At 37.5% G+C, this 25,870-nt stretch overlaps 1 protein-coding gene and 1 pseudogene across 3 annotated transcripts in view; both read right to left on the bottom strand.

Annotated features, from left to right (window-relative positions):
- The window catches only part of AFG1L (AFG1 like ATPase), a 242,231-nt gene that overhangs the window by 63,824 nt on the left and 152,537 nt on the right, over positions 1–25,870 (bottom strand). For all 3 annotated transcript variants that reach the window (XM_054557955.2, XM_054557953.2, XM_024248591.3), the window contains exon 8: positions 21,868–21,950. In XM_054557955.2, the coding sequence (XP_054413930.2) occupies positions 21,868–21,950 (83 nt within the window). The remainder of the gene's footprint in view (positions 1–21,867; positions 21,951–25,870) is intronic.
- Positions 11,897–12,020, bottom strand: LOC112131765 (U2 spliceosomal RNA; annotated as a pseudogene).

Below are 25,870 nucleotides of genomic sequence, written 5' to 3'. Positions count from 1 at the left end.
TGACCAGCCACCTTATCACCCTCCAGTGAAGCCCACCAATCAGTAAAACTTTGCTTATGCACTCAGAACTTCTGATCAGCTTTTTAATGCCTCATTCTTACATGTGAATGGACAACCAAGTATTTCCAAAGGTAAAAGACAAAGACCCAAAATAAAGACATTTTTAAAAGGACCTTGGAGGAAGCAAAGAAAAAAATAAGAGAGCAGAAAGGGAAGAACACACTATAATATGCTTGGAGAGAATAAGATATTGCATTCATAAGACAAAGAAGAATGCTGTAAACCAAAAGAACAACAAAGGCATAAGGAAGAGCTCTAAATAGGACTGCTAGATCCAAAATGCAGGAAAAGGATTAAAGGAAAAAGTTGAGGTCATATCAGAAGATAGAACAAAAAGACTAAAAAAAAAAAAAAAAAAAAAAGGAAAATAGAAGAGAAAACAAAAGAACATTAGAAGATCAATTCACAAGGTTCAGTTCAATTCACAAAGTTCAGGAGGAGTTCCGGAGAATATGAGGTGGGGTGGAGGGGTGGGGAGAAGAAAAGAATCAGAATAAAATTGACTTTCCTAGAACTGCAGGACATGACTTTCTAAAGTTGACAAGGTTCAATGAATACCCAGCACAAAGAATGGAAAAAAGCTCCATTCCAAGGCATATCCTTATGCAATTTCAGGAAACCAGGAACAAAGAGACTATTCTAAAAACTTCAAGAGGAAAAAACAGGTCAAATATAAAAGGTCAAGAAACAGATTCACATCCAACTTTGTAACAGCAATAATGGAAGCTTGAAGATAATGGTATAGTGTCTAAAATATTCTAAGAGAATATTATTGTGTGATAACCATGATCAGTCAAACTATTAATCAAATAAAATAAATACATTTTTTGGACATGTGAGTTTTCAAAATATATATTTCCCATGTACCCTTCTCAGGATGATACTCGAGGGTGTGTTCTATTTAGAACAAGGGAGAAGAGTTCTGCTTCTAACAGGACCAAGTTGGCTCTGCTTCAACCAACCCTCCCTGTTGATAACAACTATATGTAAACTCTGGAAAAATATAAAAACAGGAATCTGAAGGCATGGGACAGTGGACAGAAGTGAACAGATTCTGGTGGGGTGCTGACATTTGGGAGAAGGGATAAATATGGGGTTAGTTACCCAGTCTTGCAGCTTTCAGACTGAAGACAGTGCAGTCAGTACTGCTCAGGTCAACTAACACTCCAGTAGAAAACTTGCAGTCCTTCTGACATGAATAACCAGAGGAAAGTTGAAAGTTGGGGAATCCCAGAAAATATGTTCTCAAATTCCCAATAGATATTAATCTTAAAAAATATCCTGAAACCATAAGTTATTCTGTATTTATTACATTTTATGTGTTTTCAAACAATAATGCATGCCCATAATAATAATGAATCATTTCTCTACCATAGGGTTATATTCAGTAGTTTTCTGTAAAATAACAGTATAATAATAAATGCATGGCTTATCACTATTATAAATCAATGTACTGTGACAAGATTATATGTTGCAATAACATGTAACAGTGATCTCTACCTGATACAGACATGTAAAGTGGAAAACATAAGACCATTAACACAAAATAAATGCTAAGTAAAAATTCCTTTAAAATGTAAGTACCCAGTGGCTCACACCTGTAATCCCAGCACTTTGGGAGGCTGAGGTGGGTGGATCACCTGAGGTCAGGAGTTTGAGACCAGCCTAGCCAACATGGCGAAACTCCATCTCTACTAAAAATATAAAAAACTAGCCAGGTGTGGTGGCAGGGGCCTGTCATCCCAGCTACTCGGCAGGCTGAGGCAGAATCATTTGAACCCAGAAAGCAGGAAGTTGCAGTGAGCCAAGATCGCGCCATTGCACTGCAGCTTGGGCAATAAGAGTGAAACTCCGCCTCAAAAAAAAAAAAAAAAAAAAGTAAGTACCTCAAATATTTAATATGTAAAAGTTATTATTTTTAAAACTAAAAACTTCTGAAACACAATGCATTAATTACCCTGACAGTCCTGATCTTTGCTGGTTGACAAATATTCCAGACATAGGAAAATTCTTTCATTTTGCACTGACATTGGTCAAATCTCTAAGAGTGCATCCTAAATCAATTTCAAGTTGGGTATAAGTACATATTGCTTCATATAAGCTCATTTCCCTTATTCACATGTATGTGACTTCTCTCACTCAATATTATGTTTGTGAGATTCATCTATATTGATGTGTGTAGAAGTAGTTTGTTTATTTTTGTCATTGTATAAAATTTTTGTCACTGCATAAAAATATCACAATTTATTATCATTTTACCGGTGATGGGTGCATTTATCTGCTAGGGCTCCCATAACAAAATACCACAGACTGGGTGGCTTAAACAACATATATATATACGTTGTTTAAAATATATATATATATTTTAAAATATATTTAAAAATATATATATATATATATATATATATATTTTTTTTTCTCACACAGTTCTGGAGGCTAGAGGCCAAGATCAAGGTGCTGCCAGGATCGATTTTTGGTGAGGGCTGTCTTTCTGGCTTGCAGATGGCCGCCTTCACTATGTCCTCACATGGCCTTTCTTTCCTCTGTGTGCACGCACTCTTGGGGTCTCTGCCTTTTCTTATGAGACCACCAGTCCTATTGGATTAAGGCCCTATCCTTATGACTTCAGTAAATCTTAGGTACCTCCTTAAAGGCCCTATCTCCAAATATAGTTCCACTGGGGTAAGGGCTTCAACCTGTGAATTTTGGGGGACACAATTCAGTCCACAACAATGAGCATTTGTGTAGTTCACATTTTGGGGATACTGTGAACAGTGCTAATATGAACATTCTAGTACATTCCTTTTGGTAAACTCATATATACATATCTGTTGGGCATATGGCTAGAATTGCTGCTTATGGGGTATACCTATGTTCAGTGTAGGAGATGTTGCCAGTTTTCCAATTGGTTGTAGCAATTTATACTCCCACCAGTGATACAAAAAAAGTTCCATTTTCTCCACATCCTTGCCAATACTTGGCATTTTCCATCTATTCCATTTTAGTGATTATGGTGGATAAATTATAAATGACTTCAATATAAGTTGCCTCAAGTTTATTTTTTAACAAGGGTGGGGCATAAAAACACAAATATAATTTAATTAACAAAAGACTTAATCCATAGTGTAGTGACTCATGCCTATAGTCTCAGCTACTAGGGAGGCTGAGGCAAGAGGATCACTTGAGCCTAGGAGTTTGAGGCCAGCCTGGGCAACATAGTGACACTTTAAAAAAGTGTCACTATGTTTTAAAGTGTTAAACATAACTCTTTAAAAAAGTTAAATTAAAAGAATTAATTAAAAATTAAAAATAAACAATATAGTTAATCTAGAAACATTTTCTCAATTGTCATGATACACATAAAATTTTAAAACCCATGTTTCAAGATATCTTCACTTTTTAAAGTAGGAAAATTTAAGAACACAACTTTATTGTAAAAACTTTAGGGCCCTCTTGTTAGTTCTGTAGTGAAACCATTTAAAAATATAGTAATATTGCCTTACACTAAAAATCTCTATTCAGAAATATATCCATGCTTGTGAGGCTCTAAAGAAGGACCAGGATTATCTCATTTTTAAAAATCTGGTATTTGGGACATAAGACCTAAGGTCAGCAACAAGCCTATATGAAAAACAAATGTACAAAAAAATATGCAAGGTTATAGATTATATACAAATACAAACAGTGATTAAAATTAAACTGAAACTGTAAATTGAAAGATATTCCAGCCTAACCAGTAAAATTTGAGGAAGTAGAGACATCTGGTAGTCAACAGTAGTTGTATGGAAAGAGCACAGCATGAAGACGGCACTAAATTTAACATGATTTTTTTTTCAGTGTAAATAAGGAGCTAAATTTAGAGTTTTCTTTTGGGGCTGCAAGAATATAATGTCACATAGCATAGAAGAAAATATCCCGTTCAGCTTTGTATAATTCCATTTTAACCACAAAGAAGAGTATCTTGAGTAATAGTGACCTGGGTAGCATAAAAATGATCAGGTGGAAATAAATAAATTAAGTTCAGATGCTATAAATCATCTCCCCTTTCTTCTCCTAAGGAGAGACAGACACTGAGTAAGGATAAAGAATTTAAGTGACTTCCTTTCATTCCTGTGAAACAGCTCCATTCTGAGTAATTGCCCCATCAGTGGGATGCTACTATAAAGTAGGCCTTTGTGCAGATAATGCAAACAAGAAAGTCTTCCCACAGATAATCAAAAGTTGATCACAGTAAAGAAACTGAAGTCATTTCTGATGAAGAAGCAGAGTCACCCTTTTCAAGCGTTTTTTTGTTTTTTGTTTATTGAGGGGAGGGGGTTGGGAGGTAGGGTTGAGGAGCAAAGCTCAACAGAAGATGGGCTCTCTTTTCTTTTGTTGTGCAATGCCCTGATAAAACCCATCCATTTCATTGCTTCTGTCACCTTTTGTTAAACTCAGAAACTGCAGCGGAGGGGCAGGTTTCTATTTTCTATTGAGTAGTACCACTGTGTCTTTAAGTCAGAAAAACCCTGGAATCGACCGCTGTTCAGTTGCCAGGAAATTTGGCATCAACTCCTACAGGAATCCTGTGAGTACAGTACCCTGGATGAAAAGCCTGAGTGCTCTGGGAGTATGAGAATCATGATTTATTTTTCCATATTAAATTAGTGAACAGAGAGGAAAGTAATCAAGTCATTTCCATTTTGAGAAAATTTCTACAGCTAAAATCAGGCATTCAACATAAAACTTAGACTCAAAGAAACAGAACATGTCAAAAAAGACCTTATTATTGCTGGATCATTTGAAATTCTCAACAAAAATTCCAAAACACTTGGGGGTTTCTGGAAGAGGGTCACGCATGAATTTAAATGGAAATTAATTTCTTCAAGAACCTCCTACTTCATTAGGATTGACTCAAGGGAACAGAATGCTACCCACACTTTGCTTCTTTATCCCTTTTCAAAAATCAACAGCTTGTTAAGGTATCAACAAGTAGAATAGGGTTGGCTTTCCTTAGTCCCTCTCTCTCCATGTTCTCTATTCCAGAGAGCCAAAGTTGATTCGACGCAGAAATTTCCCCTTCCTCTTAGAGTTCTTTGCCAAACTTCCCTGGCAGTGAGCCTTCTCACTCTACTGATTGCCTGTGCATTCATGCTGTACAGCTCTTTGTCCTCATACCAAACATAATCTGGGGCTGGAGGCAGGTCTAAAATTAAGTTGGTTTATACTCGCCTTAATATAAAACAGACTTGGTTGCATTTCAAATCCTGTAGGTTTGTTTTACATAACGAAATCAGTTGTTAGAATGGATTTTGTCTGAGTATTTATCTTCTCAATCACTCAAAGGCTTAACTGACTGTTCAGAGATCCATTTCAGTCTCTAAATTTCCCACCCTTCTCATTCACCTGGAGAGTAACTTACCTGGTTCCATTAATCTTGACCTGTACATTATGCAGAAAGTGGTATCTAGCACCTTTAGCTCTCAAATTCCAGACCTTCACCTCCACTTCTCAGCCACAAACTCCCATATAAAATTTCTGTCAAATCTATATATTGTATTTTTCCCCAAATAAATCAGTGCCATAACATCTAGAATTGCAACTTGGTAGATAGAAAAATACTTCTTTTTAAAATGGAATTTCAGAAAGGCTATAATTATTGAAGATTTCAAAAAAAAAAAAAAGAGGGAGAAGAAGTTGGAGAGTAAAAAGCTCTAACTCCTCTTCAGGAGAAAAAGATGGTCACATCCACTTGGGAAAGAGGCCAGAGGCCAGGGAATTTTTTTTTTTTTTGACAGAGTCTCACTCTGTCACCCAGGCTGGAGTGCAGTGGCGTGATCTCAGTTCACTGTAACCTCTGCCTCGCAGATTCAGGCAATTCTCCTGCCTCAGCCTCCTGAGTAGCTGAGATTACAGGCATGCACCACCATACCTGGCTAATTTTTGTATTTTTAGTAGAGATGGGTTTTCACCATGTTGGCCAAGCTATCTTGAACTCCTGACCTCAAGTGATCCACCAGTCTCAGCCTCCCACAGTGCTGGGATTACAGGCATGAGTCACCGCACCCGGCTGAGGCCAGGGAGTTTTAATAGCTAAAAATGAACATACCAAATAACTAAAGACCTAGGGTTTTTACCAGATCAGCTTTTCTTATGCAGCAGATTGATCTTCAGTTATAACTGTGATCTATTTGGAGATGAAATAACGCAATGAAAATTCTAAGGAAATCTAAAAACCCTCTTCTGTATTTTTATATGTATAAGAATACATATTATCTACTAATATACACATTATATATATACACAATTATTATTTACACTCTACTAGATGACTGTGGCCATTTAATTGGATATTTTGTCAATGTGTTTAGCTGGATATAGTGGGCCAGCTCTATTCTGGTTCTCCTGCTGGAAAACAAACACTATTCAATAAAGGAATAGGAGATAAAAGGCATACTAAACTGACTGGTGGAATCTGATACTGAAGTCTATATTAGATGGACTTCTTTTGTTGCTGTACCACTTTATAGGTGCTGTTTCAAATAGTGAAATTAATTTCTAATTCAGTAGTTTTTGAGTTAATGCAAGATTAATTAATAAAGATTTAGAAGGACATCTAAATTATACCAAATGTACAATTTTGTGATTCGGGGGTGGTTTGTTTGTTTGTTTTTTGAGACAAGGTCTCACTCTGTCACCCAGGCTGGAGTGCAGTGGCACAATCATGGCTCACAGCATCCTCGACCTCCTGGGTTCAAGCGATTCTCCCACCTCAGCCTCTCAAGCAGCTGGGACCACAGGCACACAACACCAAGCCCAGTTAGTTTTTTTTAACCTTTGTAGACATGAGGTCTCTACATGTTGCCCAGGTTGGTCTCAAATTCCTGGGCTCAAGCAATCCACCCATCTCAGCCTCTCAAAGTGCTGGAATTATAGGCATGCACCCAGCCTTTTGTGATTTTTTTTTCTTTTTTTGAGATGGAGTCTTGCTCTGTTGCCCAGGCTAGAGTGCAGTGGTACAATCTCCGCTTACTGCAAGCTCCACCTCCCAGGTTCACGCCATTCTCCTGCCTCAGCCTCCCGAGTAGCTGGGACTACAGGTGCCTGCAGCCACATCTGGCTAATTTTTCTGTACTTTTAGTAGAGACAGGGTTTCACTGTGTTAGCCAGGATGGTCTTGATCTCCTGCCTTCGTGATCCGCCCACCTCCGCCTCCCAAAGTGCTGGGATTACAGGTGTGAGCCACCGTGCACTGCCAGCCTTTTGTCATTTTCAATAGACATAAAAAAATTTTTTAAAACAGTTTACTTGGGCTGGGCACAGTGGCTCATGCCTGTAATCCCAGCAATTTGGGAGGCTGAGGCAGGTGGATTGCTTGAGGCCAAGAATTTGAGACCAGCCTGGGCAACACAGTAAAAACCAATCTCTACCAAAATAAATACAAAAATCAGCCAGGCATGGTGGCACGTGCCTGTAGTCCCAGCTACTCAATAGGCTGAGGTGGGAAAATGGCTTGAGTCTAGGAGAAGGAGGCTGCAGTGAGCTGAGATGGCACCACTGCACTCCAGCCTGGGCTACTACTGAGCCAGACCCGGTCTCAAAAACAAACAAACAAGAAGAAACAGTCTACTGGATCATGTCCTATAAAACACAAAACAAAAAGTTGTTGTTTTGTAGTTGTTTATAATATACAGCTATAAGTGTACAACAGGACTTTACTCATTCATAAAATATCAACAGGAGTTCTTATGACAAAGATACTACTGTGCATCTGCTTTTGAGAACCAACTATATTTCCCCACCACAGAGCCCTTCCCCCTCCCAGGTGTTCTTTGAGCACAGATTCATTACCATTACTGATCAGCTACTTATCAAAAACATATGGCAACACACAATGCTTTGATTTGAATCTGAGACATTTCAGTTTGAATACTTTGTATTTCTCATAGAAATAAATAGTTCTTCACTAAGAAAGTAACAAAAATACAACGAAAAAAATATTGAAAAAATTAAAATGTTACTAAAAAGTCAGATTAACCCCAGCTACATGAGAGGCTGAGACAGGAGGACTTCTTTTTGTTGTTGTCGTTGTTGTTGTTGTTGTCGTTGTTGAGACGGAGTCTCACTCTGTCGCCCAGGCTGGAGTGCAGTGGCACCATCTCCGCTCACTGCAAGCTCTGCCTCCCGGGTTCACGCAATTCTCCTGCCTCATCCTCCTGAGTAGCTGGGACTACAGGCATCCGCTACCATGCCCAACTAATTTTTTGTATTTTTAGTAGAGACAGGGTTTCACCGTGTTAGCCAGGATGGTCTCGATCTCCTGACCCCATGATCCTCCCGCCTCGGCCTCCCAAAGTGCTGGGATTACAGGCGTGAGCCACCACACCTGGCCACGACTTCTTGAGCCCAGGAGTTTGAGACTAGCCTTGGCAACATAGTGAGACCTCGTCTCAAAAAATCAAAAAACAGAAAACACTTAATGTAAGATAAAGCAGTAAAGGAAGAATAGATGAGGGGAAATGAACAGGAAACATAAAGAAAACAAAAAGTAAAAAGCAAATGTAAATTTAATTCCATCTACAATAACATAATTTGCAAATGAATTAAGCAATTTAATAAAAAAGCAGAGATTATCATACTGGATAAAAAAAGACCCAACTATATGCTGTCTATAGGAGACAGGTTTTGGATTCAGAGATACAAATAGATTCCTGATGTTTTTCTATTCTCTATCTCATTAATTTCTACTAATCTTTATTATCTACGTCTCCTTTAAACTAAAGGTTCCCTATCCATCTCTCTCTCTTTTTCTTATTTATTTATTGAAGAAGCAATTGATTTATGTCATTTAAAATTGCATCTTGATAAAGCTATAAAAATAAATTTTAAAAATAAGTATAATACCCTATCACACCTAACAAAGTTAACAATAGTTCCTCAATGTCATGAAATATTCTGTAGTATTTGCATTTTTTATTGTGCTGTAGCTTTTTTTTTGTTTTGTCTTTGTTTTCATTCTTATAGTTTGTGTGATTCAGGATCCACATAAGGCCCATGCACTGTAATTGGTTGATATGTTTCTACGTCTCCTTTAAACTAAACGTTCCCTATCCATCTCTCTCTTTCTTATTTATTTGTTGAAGAAACAATTGATTTATGTCATTTAAAAAATCTGCAGTCTACATTTTGATGGATGTATTCCTGTGATGTTATTGAACATATTCCATTGCCCCATATTTCCTGTAAATGGATAAAATTCAGGTTTCATTTTGTAGCAATGATTATAGAATTTGTGATCATAAACTAGATCCATTAAATTATGAGTGTTTTACAAAATGGTGATATTCTAATTCTATTATAATTCTCTCAACATTTTTTCAATTGCTACCTAGAAAACTTTTATAAAGAGAAGCTTCCCCTCATCAACTATTTTGTTATACTATGGATCAGCTATTTTAAAACAGGCAGGAAAAATACTTGATTCTTTCCTTTTATTTACCAATTTTTCAGAATAATGGTCTAGACACTTCCACTTCTGGCCATGATGGGAATAAGAGGGCCCAGAGTTACCTATCTGCCTTAAACAACCAGAAACAATCTAAAATATATGAAACAATGGTTCGCAGACACTGGATAACAAAAAGCACAGTACAGCGATCCCCAGGGAAGGGAAACAAATCAGTTTAGCCTCAATTTACTGCCTGGTGAGTTTCCAGACTTCAGGAATAGGGACACAAACACAGCTCAGCATTTAGGAGGTTGAGAAAATAGAATTCAGCATTTGGGGAGGCTAGCACAGCTAGAATTTGCAAGGTATAATACTGGAAAAAAAGATATAGAGACAGAAGTCCAGTGATCTGCAGAGGGCTTCCCTGAGTCTTTAGCTGAGTACTAAACTGTGTATGCATAAGAAGCAACTACTTGAAACGGGCAGGTGGGAGAGGACCCACTGGAATCACAAAGCATTACCCCTGGAGCTCATACATGGCCAGGAATAGTTCATGTTCCCTCTAGTCAGAGGAAAGTCCTACTAAAGCATAGGGTATCAGGTGGAATTCTCAGAAGGGTATTGCTTCAGGAATAATTAGCCCTAGAATAAAGGCACTCTGGTTCTGCTTTACAAAGCCTAGCCTCAAGAGGATAAAATTGTTTCCAAGTAACTTAACTGTGTCCCAGAACAAAGTCTTAAAATACTTAAAGGAATACAAAAAACTCCAGTACCCAACAATATAAAATTCACTGTATCTGAAACCCAATAAAAAAAAGCATGAAAAGCAGGAAAAACAGCTCATAAAAAGGACAAAAATTTATCAATAGAAACAGACCCAGAAATGACATAGATGATAGTATTAGTAGACAAAGACATGAAAACTGCAATTATAAATATGCTGCATATGCTCAATAAGGTAGAGGAAGGCATGAGTATAAGAACAAACAAAGAAGATATAAAAAAGGAACCCCCCTGGCATGGTGGTGTGTGTCTGTAGTCCCAACTATTGAGAGGCTAAGGGGGGAGAATCTCTTAAGTCCATGAGTTCAAGATCAGCCTGGGCAACATAGCAAGACTTTGCCTTTTAAAAAAGAAAAGAAAAAAAAAGGGAAAGAAACCCAAGTTTAGCTTTTAAAAAGGAAAAACGCCACCTCTAACATGGACAAATACACTGGATTATAATTAATAACAGATTAGACAATGCAAAAGAAACTACCCAAAATGAAACACAAACACAGGAAGAAAAAAAGAATGAGAAAAGTGAACAGAGCATCAGTGAGCTGTGGGATAATATAAAGAGGTCTAATATAAGTGTAACTGGAGTCCCAGAAATTGAAGAGGAGGGGAAGGGATGGGGAGAAATTGTAAAGAAATAAGAGAAAATTCTCCAAATTAATTGAAAACTATAAACCCACACATCCAAAAAGCACAACCAAATCCAGGCAAAAGAAACATGCTGAAAACCACACCAATGCACATCATAATAAAACTGTTTAAAACCAAGATAAAAATAAAATTGTAGAAGCAGCCAGTGATAAGACTTATGTCCTTATGTAGAGAAGGACAAAGAATGCCAGTAGATTTTTCATGAGAAACAATGCAAGCCAGAAGAGAAGAAAGCAACATCTCTAAAGTACTATAAGAGAAAAAGTGAAGGAAGGAAGAAAGAGAGAGGAAGGAAGGAATAAAAGGGGAAAGGAAGAAAGGAAAGCCAGCCAGCCTATCAGCCTAGAATTCTCTAGCCAGCAAAAATCTTTCAAAAATAAAAGCAAAACAAAAACTTTAATATGAGAAAATTCATCACCAGCAGACCACTACTATAAGAAATGTTAAACAGTGTCCTTTAGGAAAAAGAGAAATTATATCGGGGGAAATTTCAATCTATATAACAGAATGAAGAATTCAAGAAATAGTAAATATGTAGGTAAATTGAAAGACTTTTTCTTATTTTAAAAATCTCTTTAAAGGATTATTGACTGTTTAAGCAAAAGTAATGACAATGTATTATGGAGTTTATAACCTAAAAAGATAATAAAGTACTGCATATAATAATATTATATAATAAAATACACAATTACATAATAAAATTAAAAAAAGACAATAAAAGCACAAAGCCCAGGATAGTAAAAATGGAAGTATACTATAGGTTTTTATGTTATACATCAAGTGTTATACTCTTACTTGAAGGCAAACTATGATAAGTTAGGGCTTACGCTAAGCCCTAAAGTGACTATTAAAAGAAAAAAATCAAGGAGGTATAGCTAATAAGAGGTAAAAGGGAATCTTAAAAAAATAATATGAAGTCAGAAAAAGGGGGAAATTGGAAAAAAGAACAGATGGGACAATAGAAAACAAATAGCAAACAACATGGATTAACTTTGAAAACATTACGCTAAGTGAAAGAAGCCAGGCACAAAGACCACATCTTATAGTATTAAACTGGTAAGAACAGATAATACACTTGATCTTAACCAAAAGACTGAGAAGTAATATACATCGTATACACAGTGGCACATTACTTAACAATGGTGATATGTTTTAAGAGTGTTGTTAGGTGATTTTGTCATCATACAGACATGATAGAGTATACTGACACAAACCTAGATGGCATAGCCTGCTACACACTAGTGGTGTATGGTATAGCTAATGCTCCTAGGCTATAAACCTATACAGCATTTTGCTGTACTGAATATTGTAAGCAACTGCAATATAATGGCAAGTATTTGTGTATCTAAACATAGAAAAGATACAATAAAAATACAGTATTATAATCTTATGGGACCACCATCATATCTATGCTATGGTCCATCATTGGCTAAAATATTACTATGCAGTGCATGACTATATTACATCTTATGTGATTCCATTTATATGAGATATATAAAATAGGCAAATTCCATAGAGAAGGTAGATTGGCAGAGGGTAGAGGGGTGAGAGGTATGACTGCTAATGGTTATGGGTTTCTTTCTGGGGTGATAAAAATGTTCTGAAATTAGATAGTGGTGATGGTAGTACAACTCTAAATATACTAACAAACCACTGAGTTATAGACTTTAAAAGTGTGAACTGTATCTCAATAATTTTTTTCTAAAAAGTACAAAAAAAACCAAGTAGGAAGATAGTATATTTAAACCCAGCCATATCAACAATCACATCAAGTGTAAATGGTTTAAATATCCCCAATTAAAAGAAAAAAATTGTCAGATTGCATAAAAAATAAATACCCAAATACATGTTGCCACAAGAAACCCATTTTAATATAAAGACACAGATAGGCTGAAAGTAAAAAGATGAGAAAAGATATATCATGCAAACACTAATTTTAAAAAAGCTGAAGTGGCTACATTAATATTAAGCATAGTAGAAGGAATATTACCAGGAATAATGAGGTTCAGTTCATAATGATGAAGAGGTCAATTCATCAAGAGAACATATCAATCCTAAACATTTATATACCTAATAATAGAGCTTCAAAATACATGAACCAAAACCAGACAGAACTGTAAAAGGAAATAGAAAAGTCCATAATTATACTTGGAAATTTCAGCACCTCTTTCTCAATGCTTAATAGAAAAAGTAGACAAAAAATCAGTAAGAATATAGGAGACTTGAACAACCCTGTCAACCAACTTGACCCAATGGCATTTAAAGTACACACTACTAACAATAGCAGAATACATAATCGAGTGCATGAGAAACTTGTTCCAAGATGCATCATATTCTGGGCCATAAAGCAAGCCTCAATAAATTCAAAAGGATTCAAATCATACAACATAGATTCTGTAACCATAATTAGTTAAATCTGGGAATCATTAACAGAAAGATGTATAAAAAAATCACCAAACGTTCAGAAAGTAAATAACACACTTTTAATAACCCATGGGCCAAAAAATAAATCACGAGAGAAAACATGACATAATAAAACGTGTGAGATGCAGCTAAAGTAGTAAAGAAAAATTTATAGTTTTAAAATGCTTATATAAGAGCAGAAAGGTTTAAAATCAAGGACTTAATCTTCTACCTTAAAAAACTAGAAAAGGAAGAGCAAATTAAATCCAAACTAAGCAGAAGAAAGGAAGTAATGAAAGTTCAGAAATTAAGGATATAGAAAACAGAAAGTAATAATAGAGAAAATCAACACAACAAAAGCAGTTTCGTTGGGAAGATCAATAGACTTAAAACTGCAGTAAGCATGATCAGAAAAAAACAAAGAAGGCGATCTTTTTAAAAATCTTTTGATTATGAAAAATTTTACACATAAACACATGTGAAGAGAATAGTTCTATTAAAACCCCAATGTAATAATCACCCACTCAATACATGGCATGGTCAGTCTTGTTTCCTCTATACCTCCCCCTCAATTCCCCTACACTGGATTATTTTGAAGCAAATCCTAGACATTGTATTATTTATCTGTAAATATTTTCATTTCTGATTATTTCTTATGTAGAAAAACCTAAATGTTCTTCTGTGCCATGATGCTAAGAAGAAGTAAGACATAATCTGTAAACATCAAAAATATCCCAAATATCTTCATCCCTTCCCCAGACTGAGGAATTAGCCAGACAACAGTCAGAACCTCAAGAAAGTAGACAGTTTCTTTGATTGCCAGAGACAGAAATTCTATCTCTTGTTCTCTGAGGAACAGACTTCAGGGCCAGGCACGGTGGCTCACTCCTGTAATCCCAGCACTTTGGGAGGCCGAGGCAGGCGGACTGCTTGAAACCAGCCTGGCCAACATGGTGAAACCCCAGCTCTACTAAAAATACAAAAATTAGCTGGGCGTGGTGGCATTCGCCTGTAATCCCAGCTACTCGGGAGGCTGAGGCACGAGAATTGCTCGAACCTGGGAGGCGGAGGTTGCAGTGAGCCAAGATTGCACCACTGCATTCCAGTCTGGGCAACAGAGTGAGATTCTGTCTCAATAATAATAATAAAAAAGAACAGACTTCAGGAAGGCCCAGTGACTGGTGCTGCTGAAGGATGGGAAACTGACCTTTGATTTACACTGACAATAAACATTCAGTCATGGCTTAGAGTTTGCACCTGGTAATTGTACCTGGCAAGCAGGCAGGCATATAGCCAGAGTCTCCACAGCAATCAAGACTTACCAGGAGGGTATAAACCCACTCACCTAAGAATGACAAAGGTGATCTAATGGGACCCTTATCTTGATCAGGTGCTATCTTTGTCACCTAATGGGCCCTCAAAGGCCAAAAAAACTTACAGCTTCATCTGGGAATAAGCTCTATTATCTTCTGTTTTGTGCAAGTGTCTCCATGTGGATACATTTCTGCAACCTTGACTGCTAAATAAATTTTATAGTCTTAAACTGTGTGGTATTTTTCCATTGATACCATCACTATTCCATTGTGACACCATGCAAACTAGTGTGAGAAGTAGAAATGATACGAATATAATGGAGTCTAAAAGACACATGAGAGAATTTAAGGAACTGGAGGAAGAGTAGAGCTGGCTCATATTTGGCATAAGACCATAAAAATTTTGTTGTAGAGGATGAAATAAATATTTCAATGGGGTGTGCATACTGCCTGCTACAGGACTCTGGGCAGTCTAGCACAACGTATTGAAACAAATGACGGCCTAAAAGGAAGGGGGCTGGACTTAAGCATTTTGAAGTTGCTTGCACTGGTGAATGTTTCAGAGGTTCTTCAGTGGGAATTGAAATTGGAAATGACTGGGCTAGCTGTCTAACTGGTAAGAAAAACTGAGACTGAAACTGCAGATTCCAGTGTCTGGGACAGAACTGTAATGGTAATGACGCGTGATGGAGAGAAGGTACCAAGCTGTCCTAGACACTCCACTAAACCCGAAGGTGGCAAGCTTAGAGGCAGAAGCTGGGTCTCAGCCAAAGTTTAGGTATGGGAAGATGTGATGATCAAGCTAAGAAATGTTTTTAAGTTTCATTAATCTGATTCTCACAGTTGAGAGCAGAGGAATGTTTGTAAGTAATATCACAGGCAAGAAACATGAGGTTTTTAATTATGGGGAAGTATGTTTTAACACATACAAGCTTCAGTCTTAGTTTTTACAGACCTTTCTTCTCAAACAGAGCTATAACCTTGAAGCTGTGTGTCTTTTTGTCAGCTAATTGTTATTCTTTTTAAAAATGGTGTTCAAAGTTATATTCTCCAAAATGATTTTCTATTTGGAATAGATATTTCCCAAGTGGAAAACTAAGAGTGCTTGAGACATAAAACTTCCACTAGTAAAAGTATTTAAGAAAAAACTTTTTTTTTCAAATCTGTTCAAAAGATAGGTAAATACATTATATTAGCCAAGTACAAATATGTGAATATTTGGGCTGTATCTAAAAAGCCATAAATTAGATTTTTCACCATTTTCAGGATGATCCAAAATCCCCATATACATGAAATTGAAATGGTCTTGAGACAATTTAAGTTTTAAGCAACTGAACAATGCGCTTCAGATGTAGTTTTGTTGAAGTGGTGGATGACTTCAGTGGACAGAAGCCAACTGAAACAAAGGGAGGAAGCCCGGTTCTTTAAGGTCTAATGTCTGGTAAATGCCCCCTGTTGGGAGAGACAAGCCCCTCCATGGGTCTCCCCATCACATCTTGCTGAGTATGCCAAGAATGCGAGGCCCTAACCATTTCTCAAGGATGTGTGTGTAGTGAGCAACCTTGAAAGATGAGACAATGTCTCCCTCGAGACAAAAAGCAGACTTGCTTATGTCTGGCTATAAAATGGCAGATTCCACAAGCTCAGAGCTCTTTTCCTGTAACACAATTCACTGCCTGTTGCAGGAATTATCTAGGCCCTCAGCAAAACACCCTCCCCTCCACTCTATGGGACTAAGGAGCAAGGAGGGAACTGACACAACATGCTAATGCTCATGCTGCTATCTGTGCCAAGGCTAATAAGATCCTGTGTCTCTGACCCAGGTCTCTGTTGTCTTCTGCCAGCACTTATGAAATAATAAAAGGCAAACCTATTTTAGGTTTAGGCTCGTAAGTGGGGTAAAATAAAATCCCAGGACCAATGCCTGCCCCCATCCCTTTTGGTTCAGTTTAAAACTTCTCTTGAGGTGATGGCATCTGTGTGGAGGGCAGAGTGTTTGTATGTGAGTATGGAAAGATATGGTGTTTGAATAGAACCCCCCCTTCAACAGACTTAGTAGAGAAAAGAACCTATAGGACTCAGCCTTGGAATAAAAAAGAGACAGCAAATGTGAGTCCAGGGTGATGTGAACTCCTCTCCCCAGGAAACCAGTAACGCCTCACAATAGGGACAGCAAAATGGCCTGGGGCAGCATATCATGGATCCTTCAGCAATGGTGCTTCCTGTTTAAAAAGATATGCATATATAAAATAATAACCTCTAGTATTACCAGCCCCAAACAGAGAGCTAATCTGAAGCAGTTAAATTCTCTGTAAGCATGAGATGGGGTCACCCTTGATCAGTACCAGACGATTCAAAATAGATTACTGTCCAAGTCTCCATCCAGATGCAAATGGAAGCCCAGTGCTTGATTGATCTGTTTGGACTTCAGCATGGGGACCTTATTGAGTGCTATTCACCAAGCAACTAGAAAAGAAACAAACTGGCCGGGCGTGGTGGCTCAACGCCTGTAATCCCAGCACTTGGAGAGGCTGAGGTGGATGGATCACCTAAGGTCAGGAGTTCAAGACCAGCCAGGCAAATCTGGCAAAACCCCGTCTCTACTAAAAATACAAAAATTAGCCAGGTGTGGTGGCACGTGCCTGTAATCCCAGCTACTCAGGAGGCTGAGGCAGGAGAATTGCCTGAACCCGGGAGGCAGAGGTTGCAGTGAGCCGAGATCACGCCACTGCACTCCAGCCCTCCAGTGACAGAGCAAGACTCTGTGCCCCCCACAAAAAAAAAAATGAAAAAAAAAAAGAAACAAACTGTGCTCATCTCTGGAGTGATCATGCATTTAGTACAGAATAAAAAACTGGACAAGCATGGGGTGTTTTAATCTATGCAAAAGTTTGGATATTCGCAATGAAGGTCTCTGTTTTGTAGCTTGCTAAATTTAAATTCTCTGAATTTGCTGTATGTGAGGTTGTTACAGGGCCAAAAACGTCTGAAACTTACTTACGAAGGTACTCTAGGATTCCTAAATTTAATGTGATATAGATTACATACAAACATGCAATGTCTTATGTGAATTAGTTCTTGTGGGACTCAGGCAATATTACGAACTACAGAAATTGCTCCATGTCAACTTTTTGGGTAGTTTTAGAAATCTGTGGTAATTCTTGATATTATTTGGATTGTATTTTGGATATTTTTAATTGGCATTGGGAAATCAGACTAATAAAATACTGAGTTGATGAATATTAATATTTCTGTTTCATTAAATATCTTATGTGGGATTCTACTTGTATGAAATTCTGAGATAGAGCTTGGTGTTCCCCTAGAAGGAAGCTAAAATTTTGTTTTTTATGTTTTTGTTTGTTTGCTTATTTGTTTTCTGGCAGTTGGGGCTCCAGAGAAACTGACAAGGGGGTAGTCTGGACTTGCATATTCAGGAATCGATTCCAGATGTCTGGCCAAATGGTAATAAAGAGAAACACATGCTTTAATAGGGCAATATTTAGCATAGCACATTAAAGTCTGTTACAGGGTAAAGTTAATGTTTTTCTTTTTCTTTTTTTTTAATACCAATGGAACAGAACAGAGCCCTCAGAAATAATGCCGCATATCTACAACTATCTCATCTTAAGAAATGGGGAAAGGATTCCCTATTTAATAAAAGGTTCTAGGAAAACTGGCTACCCATATGTAGAAAGCTGAAACTGGATCCCTTCCTTACACCTTATACAAAAATTAATTCAAGATGGATTAAAGACTTACATGTTAGACCTAAAACCATAAAAACCCTAGAAGAAAACCTAGGCAATACCATTCAGGACATAGGCATGGGCAAGGACTTCATGTCTAAAACACCAAAAGCAATGGTAACAAAAGCCAAAATTGACAAATGGGATCTAATGAAACTAAAGCGCTTCTGCACAGCAAAAGAAACTACCATCAGAGTGAACAGGCAACCTACAGAATGGGAGAAAATTTTTGCAATCTACTCATCTGACAAAGGGCTAATACCCAGAATCTACAATGAACTCAAACAAATTTACAAGAAAAAAACAACCCCATCAACAAGTGGGCGAAGGATATGAACAGACACTTATCAAAAGAAGACATTTATGCAGCCAACAGACACATGAAAAAATGCTCATCATCACTGGCCATCACAGAAATGCAAATCAAAACTACAATGAGATACCATCTCACACCAGTTAGAACGGTGATCATTAAAAAGTCAGGAAACAACAGGTGCTGGAGAGGATGTGGAGAAATAGGAACACTTTTACACTGTTGGTGGGAATGTAAACTAGTTCAACCCTTGTGGAAGTCAGTGTGGCGATTCCTCAGGGATCTAGAACTAGAAATACCATTTGATCCAGCCATCCCATTACTGGGTATATACCCAAAGGATTATAAATCATGCTGCTATAAAGACACATGCACACGTTATGTTTATTGTGGCACTATTCACAATAGCAAAGACTTGGAACCAACCCAAATGTCCAACAATGATAGACTGGATTAAGAAAATGTGGCACATATACACCACGGAATACTATGCAGCCATAAAAAATGATGAGTTCATGTCCTTTGTAGGGACATGGATGAAGCTGGAAACCATCATTCTCAGCAAACTATGGCAAGGACAAAAAACCAAACACCACATGTTCTCACTCGTAGGTGGGAACTGAACAATGAGAACACATGGACACAGGAAGGGGAACATCACACACTGGGGCCTGTTGTCGGGTGGGGAGAGGGGGGAGGGATAGCATTAGGAGATATATCTAATGTTAAATGATGAGTTAATGGGTGTAGCACACCAACATGGCACATGTATACATATGTAACAAACCTGCATGTTGTGCACATGTACCCTAAAAGTTAAAGTATAATAATAGAAAAAAAGATTTTCTACAAGAACAAGATAAAAAGAAACCTAATTAAATCAAATGTTAACATAACCTCAGAAAATCTTCATGAAAGAAGTTCTACCCAAGTCCTCATGTAAAACAATATAATACACATCTCTAGCATCCTGTCTTAGTAACTCATATTATTTTCCCACTTCTGAGATGATTTTAATTGCTAATTCTCTTCAGGGATACTTACATATCTGCCTTCTCCTCTGACTGAGGGATGCCCCCAGGCTTTCTATTCTTGACTATGGTCAAGCCCTTTGGATGTTAAATTCAGGAACAAATTTATCTTCCTTGAGGATTAAATGAATAGATAGATAGATAGATAGATAGATAGATAGATAGATAGATAATAGATAGACATCTATCTATCTATATATATCTATATAAGTGTGTATATATATGTGTATATATATATAAGTATATATATGTGTGTGTGTATATATATATATATATATATACTTTTTTTTTTTTTGAAACAGGGTCTTGCTCTGTCGCCCAGGCTGAAGTACAGTGGTATGATCACAGCTCACTGCAGCCTCCACCTCCCAGGCTCAAGCGATCCTCCCATCTCAGCCTCCCAAGTAGCTGGGACTACAGGCAGGTGCCACCACACCCACTATTTTTTAAATTTTTTGTAGAGACAGGGTCTCCCTATGTTGCCCAGGCTGGTTTCAAACTCCTGGGCTCAAGTGATCCTCCAACCTCAGCCTCCCAAAGTGCCTGGATTATAGGCATGAGCCATTGTGCCTGGCCTTTGAATTTATATACTTCTCAGGAAAGCTGGTCCAGAGTTTCCTGGTGTCCTTTGTAGGTCTGGTTTCCTGGACTCTGGACATTGTTAGTGTTGGTTTTCCTCTAGCATATTTTTAAAGATCAAAACTGAACTTCACTGGGTTAGAATGTTATTACTTTTATCAGGAAAAGGAACGGGTAACAAGGGTAAGTCAGAGACAAAAAATGGCTATGCTCCAAGCAAAAGTAGCCTTTTCACCTCCAGTAACTTCCAAGACCTCTTCGGCACTATGAAACAAATTTCATAATTTAGACTCAGACTACCATCTTTATTTAAGGAACTTCCAATCAGGAAAATATTTTTATTTTTCCACATGAGGATACACTTTTTGAAAAAAAACAGAGAACAAGAATTACCTCCTTTAAAAAAAGAATAAAGAGAATAATAATTAATTAATGTATTGGTACCATACATCTGGAATATCAAGACATAGGTAGCAAAAAATCAGGGAAAGTCTGTGAATGTTAGAAAAATAAAATATCCAGTAAACACAAACATAAAAGAAACTGGGAAGAAAAAGTCCAAATTAAAGCAGAAAAATGTGCTCTATGAATTTTTTAAAATTATAAAGTACTTTAAAGACAAAGTACTTGAGGATAAATGAAGACTCTCCTATAATAATCATCAAGATCTGAATAATAAACTAAAATAGTCCCCTTGGTACACTGTAAAGTATGCAATTTTAATTATGTGATTTTTCTAGCTAATTTCTGCTTCAAAAACAGTAAAGTACTTCTGCTTACAAGGTGGCAGAGACAAGAACTTTTCTCAACCTCTCAAATGCACGTTGTCATCAAAATTTAAATTACCAGAAACATGCCTTTTAGTTAAATTACAATTAGTTCTTAGACAGATCTATTTACTGAGAATTTGCTATGTGCCCAACACTGTTGGCATATACTAAACAAGTTTGCTTTTATAAAGCACTTTTTCCTTTTCAGGTTCTCACAAAGGACATTTTAAAACAAACTATATTTGTTTTTCAGTATTAACTGCACGTGCTGAATACATCTATTATTATAAATCGCTCCTACTCAGGAGCATCTTAGCTTTTAAAAGACAAAAACATATCCAGTTGTATTTGTGTATATATATTGTATATCAGTTATATATGGAAGTCAGTCAACAATGATAAATACAAACAGATTGACAAATAAAACAACCATTTTGGGAGGAATGGAAATGGCACACTTGTCAGATGATATCCACAAATAATTAATTACTTCACACATTAAAGATATTCTCGTAATAGTAGAGTCTCTTATAAAAGGATACTCATTACATTCTAACCATCTGTCATCATTCCACCCCAAAAAACTAATTAGGGTTTTGTCCAATCACACATTATAAATGATGCAAATATGGATGGTAAAGACACGGGTTGAAGAAGTTAACATGAGAACATTTGCAATTTAAAAATCATGGGCTTCAGAACCAGCCTTTCACATTCCAATAATTAAACTGATTATTTTTATGTTCTTTTTCTGATTAACAATTAGATATTAAACTTTAAAAATTAAAAACACTTACAGGTAGTAGAGTTTTCCTGCAGCAGGAAGTTCCCTTTTCCGGTAATCTATCCCAGAATCTAGCTGGACTGTATTACAATATTCCTACAATCCAAACAAATAAAGTGCCTTTTTAAACAAGTAGTGGCTCAGAATTACAATCCTTCCCTTTTACTATACATTTTTAAAATTTTTCAAATGTTTGCTCAAAAACTAATATAATGAGATGACAAGAAAACAATAGAACTCATGCAAGATTCATAAAACTAAAGTTGCAATATTAAATATATCAAGCCACTGAAATATCAGTTTAAAAAAATTAAAATTTGCATCATGTTTTCTGAAACATTGCCCAAAAAGTGCTGTCAGCAAATTCCCCAAATAACTTCATTTGGGTTTTTTTTTTAAATAGCCCAATTTCTAATACCCTGGAGTGAGAAACTAGAGGCTACCAGAAAGAATAACTCATGGGTCTTAAGCACCACAGGAGGGCAGAGGCAGCATAAGAGAGCTGGGACTGGACAATGGTGGCTCACGCCTGTAATTCCAGCACTTTGGGAGGCTGAGACGGGCAGATTGTGTTTGTCCAGGAGCTTGAGACCAGCCTGGGCAACATAGCAAAACCCATCTCTACAAAAAATACAAAAATTAGCTGGGCGTGGTGGCACACGCCTGTAGTCTCAGCTACTTGGCCAGCTGAGGTGCGAGCATTGCTTGAGCCTGGGAGGTGGAGGTTGCAATGAGCTATGATCGTGCCACTGCACTTCAGCCTGGGCAACAGAGCAAGACCTTGTCTCACAAAAAAAAAAAAAAAAAAAAAAAAAACAGAGAGAGAGAGCTGGGCCAGAACATTAATGTCCACATTTTAAACCAAATGACCAAACTAGAATGATGTTATAAGTATGCCCATCCTTTGCTTCTAAATGGCCACCACTGCCCATGTCTCCCTTTTAGTTTCCTCTCTGGCCACCAACATTTCAGTGCGCTTTCCTGCTGTGGATGCCTCCTTTCAACCCGAGTCACCCTGTGCCACTAATGCCCTTCTCTTCTCCCAAGTGCTCCTTTCTTTCCATTCCCCCAGGGTGCATATGTGCACACAAGCACATACACCACACACATACACACACATCCCAAATTCTTACTTTGAGGGCAAATGTACTTTTGCAACACCTGTCTTCTTGGTCAGTTGGATTTGGGGGGCCATGAGAGGAATATATGTAGGGGGGTGTGTGTGTGTGTGTGTGTGTGTGTGTGTGTGTGTGTGTGTGTGTGTGTGTGTGTGTGTGTGTGTGTGTGTGTGTGTGTGTATCTCTACATAGATAAGAGGCATACTTCATTTTATTGTGTTTCCCTCTATTGTGCTTCTCAAATATTGCATTTTTTACAAAGTGAAGGTTTGTGGCAACCCTGCATGAAGCAAGTCTATTGGCCTTAATTTTCCAACAGCATGTGCTCAATTTGTGTCTCTGTATCACATTTTGGTAATTCTTGCAATATTTCAAACTTTTAAAAATTATATCTGTCATTAAGTATATGATCGGTGATCACATATTAATTATGTGATCAGTGATCTTTGATGCTATTACTGTAATTGTTTTAGGGTACCACAAACTGCACCCATAGAAGAGGGTGAACTTAATTTATACATGCTGTTTGCATTCTGACTGCTATACCAACTGGCTGTTTCTCTCTTTCTCTCTCTCTCTCTCTCACCTTAGGTGTCCCTATTCTCTGAGACACAAGAATATTGAAATTATGTCGACTAATAGCCCTACAATGACCTCTAAGTGTTCAGGTGAAAGGAAGAGTCACACATCTCTCACTCTCAACCAAAAGCTAGAAATGATTAAGCTTAGTGAGGAAGGTATGACAAAAGCCACAACAGACAAAAACCTAGGCCTCTTGCACCAAAAAGTTAGCTAAGTTGTGATTGAAAAGGAAAAGTTCTTGAAGGAAATGAAAAGTGCTACTCCAGTGAACACATGAACCATAAGAAAGCAAAACAGCCTTATTATTGATATGGAGAAAACTTTGAGTGATCTGGATAGAAGATCAAAACAGCCACAACATTCTCTTAAGCCAAAGCCTAATCCAGAGAAAGACCCTAACTCCCTCCAATTCTATGAAGGTTGAGAGAGGTGAGGAAGCTTCAGAAGAAAAGCTGGAAGCTAGCAGGGGTTGGTTCATGAGGTTTCAATAAATAAGCCATCTCTATAACATAAAAATGCAAGGTAAAGCAGCAAGTGCTGATGCAGAAGGTGCAACAAGTTATCCAGAAGACTTAGTTAAGATCATTGATGAAGGTGACTACACTAAACAACAGATTTTCATTGGAGATGAAACAACCTTCTACTGGAAGAAGATGCCAACTAGGACTTTCATAGCTAGAAAGGAGAAGTCAATGCATGGCTTCAAAGCTTCAAAGGACAGGCTGACTCTCTTGTTAGAGGCTAATGCAACTGATGACTTGATGTTGAAGCAAATGTTCATTTACCAATCTGAAAATCCCAAGGCCCTTAAGAATTATGCTACATCTACTCTGCCTGTGCTTTATAAATGAAATAACAAAGCCCTTGGATGGCAGCACATCTGTTTACAGTATGGTTTACTAAATACTTTAAGCCTACTGTTCAGAGCTACTGCTTAGAAGAAAGATTGTTTTCAAAAGATTACTGCTCATGACAATCCACTTGGTCATCAAAGAGCTCTGATGGAAGTGCACAAGGAGATAAATGTCGTTTCCCTGCCTGCTAACATAACATCCATTCTGCAGCCCATGAATCAAGAGGTAATTTCAACTTATAAGTATTATGATTTAAGAAATACATTTTGTAAGGCTATATCTGCCATAAATACCTTTTGTGAAAGGAAGAGTCAATCTATATAGCAACCTTCAACATTATCTTAAGAAACTGCCGCAGCCACTCCAACCTTTAGCAGTCACCATCCTGATTAGTCAGCAGCCATCAACATCGAGGCAAGACCAGCAAAAAGATGACCACTTACTGAAGGTTCAGATGATTATTGGCATTTTTAGCAATAAAATATTTTTTAAATTAAGGTTTTTTTTAGACATAATACTATTGCACACTTAATAGACTATAGTATAGTATAAATATAACCTTTATATGCACTGAGAAACCAAAAGCTTCCTGCAACTCATTTTATTGCAATACTGTTGTATTGCAGTAGCCTAGAACCAAACCCTCGATATCTCTAAGGTATGCCTGTGCAGATATAGATAGAACCAAACCCTCGATATCTCTAAGGTATGCCTGTGCAGATATAGATAGATAGATAGATAGATAGGGAGATATTTACTTCAGTAGAAGAACGGCGACTAACGGATTTCAGGACAAGTCAAGAAACAATTATAGGCTGACATTTTGTTTGCATTCAAAATGAAAATTGTCTTAATGGCAATTCATGGGAAAAAATATATTTTAACAACATCAGTACTTTTATTAATGAAAAAATGCAATTTTTTTCTTCTTCGACACAGTCTCACTCTGTTGCCCAGGGTGGAGTGCAGTGGCATGATCTCAGCTCACTGCAACCTTCTCCTCTTAGGTTCAAACAATTTTCGTGCCTCAGCCTCCCAAGTAGGTAGGACTACAGGCATGTGTCACCATGCCCGGGTAATTTTTGTATTTTTAGTGGAGACGGGGTTTCTCCCTGTTGGCCAAGCTGGTCTCGAACTCCTGGCCTCAAGTGATCTGCTCCCCTCAGCCTCCCAAAGTGCTGGGATTACAGGCATGAGCTACCACGCCCAGTCAAAAACTGCATTTTTCAAACCTTCGGAACCAACGTAATTGTGGTGGGTTTTAAGACTTGTACATTGTAAAATAATCTCTCCATCCCAACATGTTCTTCTTACAATGTGATGTTGATATTCCAGTTATCAAGAAGTGAAGTCCATGTCCCACTCCTTGAATGTTGTGACTATGATGGAAATGGTCTAGGCAATAATATCCTAGGTGACACTTGAGGCAGCTTCTTATTGGTTGGAATGCTTGCTCTGGAAC

This window comes from Pongo abelii, chromosome 5 (assembly GCF_028885655.2).
Source record: "Pongo abelii isolate AG06213 chromosome 5, NHGRI_mPonAbe1-v2.0_pri, whole genome shotgun sequence".
In the NCBI taxonomy this organism is placed as follows: domain Eukaryota; kingdom Metazoa; phylum Chordata; class Mammalia; order Primates; family Hominidae; genus Pongo; species Pongo abelii.
Note: the sequence above shows the minus strand (reverse complement) of the source record. Positions and strands in the feature narration are given on the sequence as shown.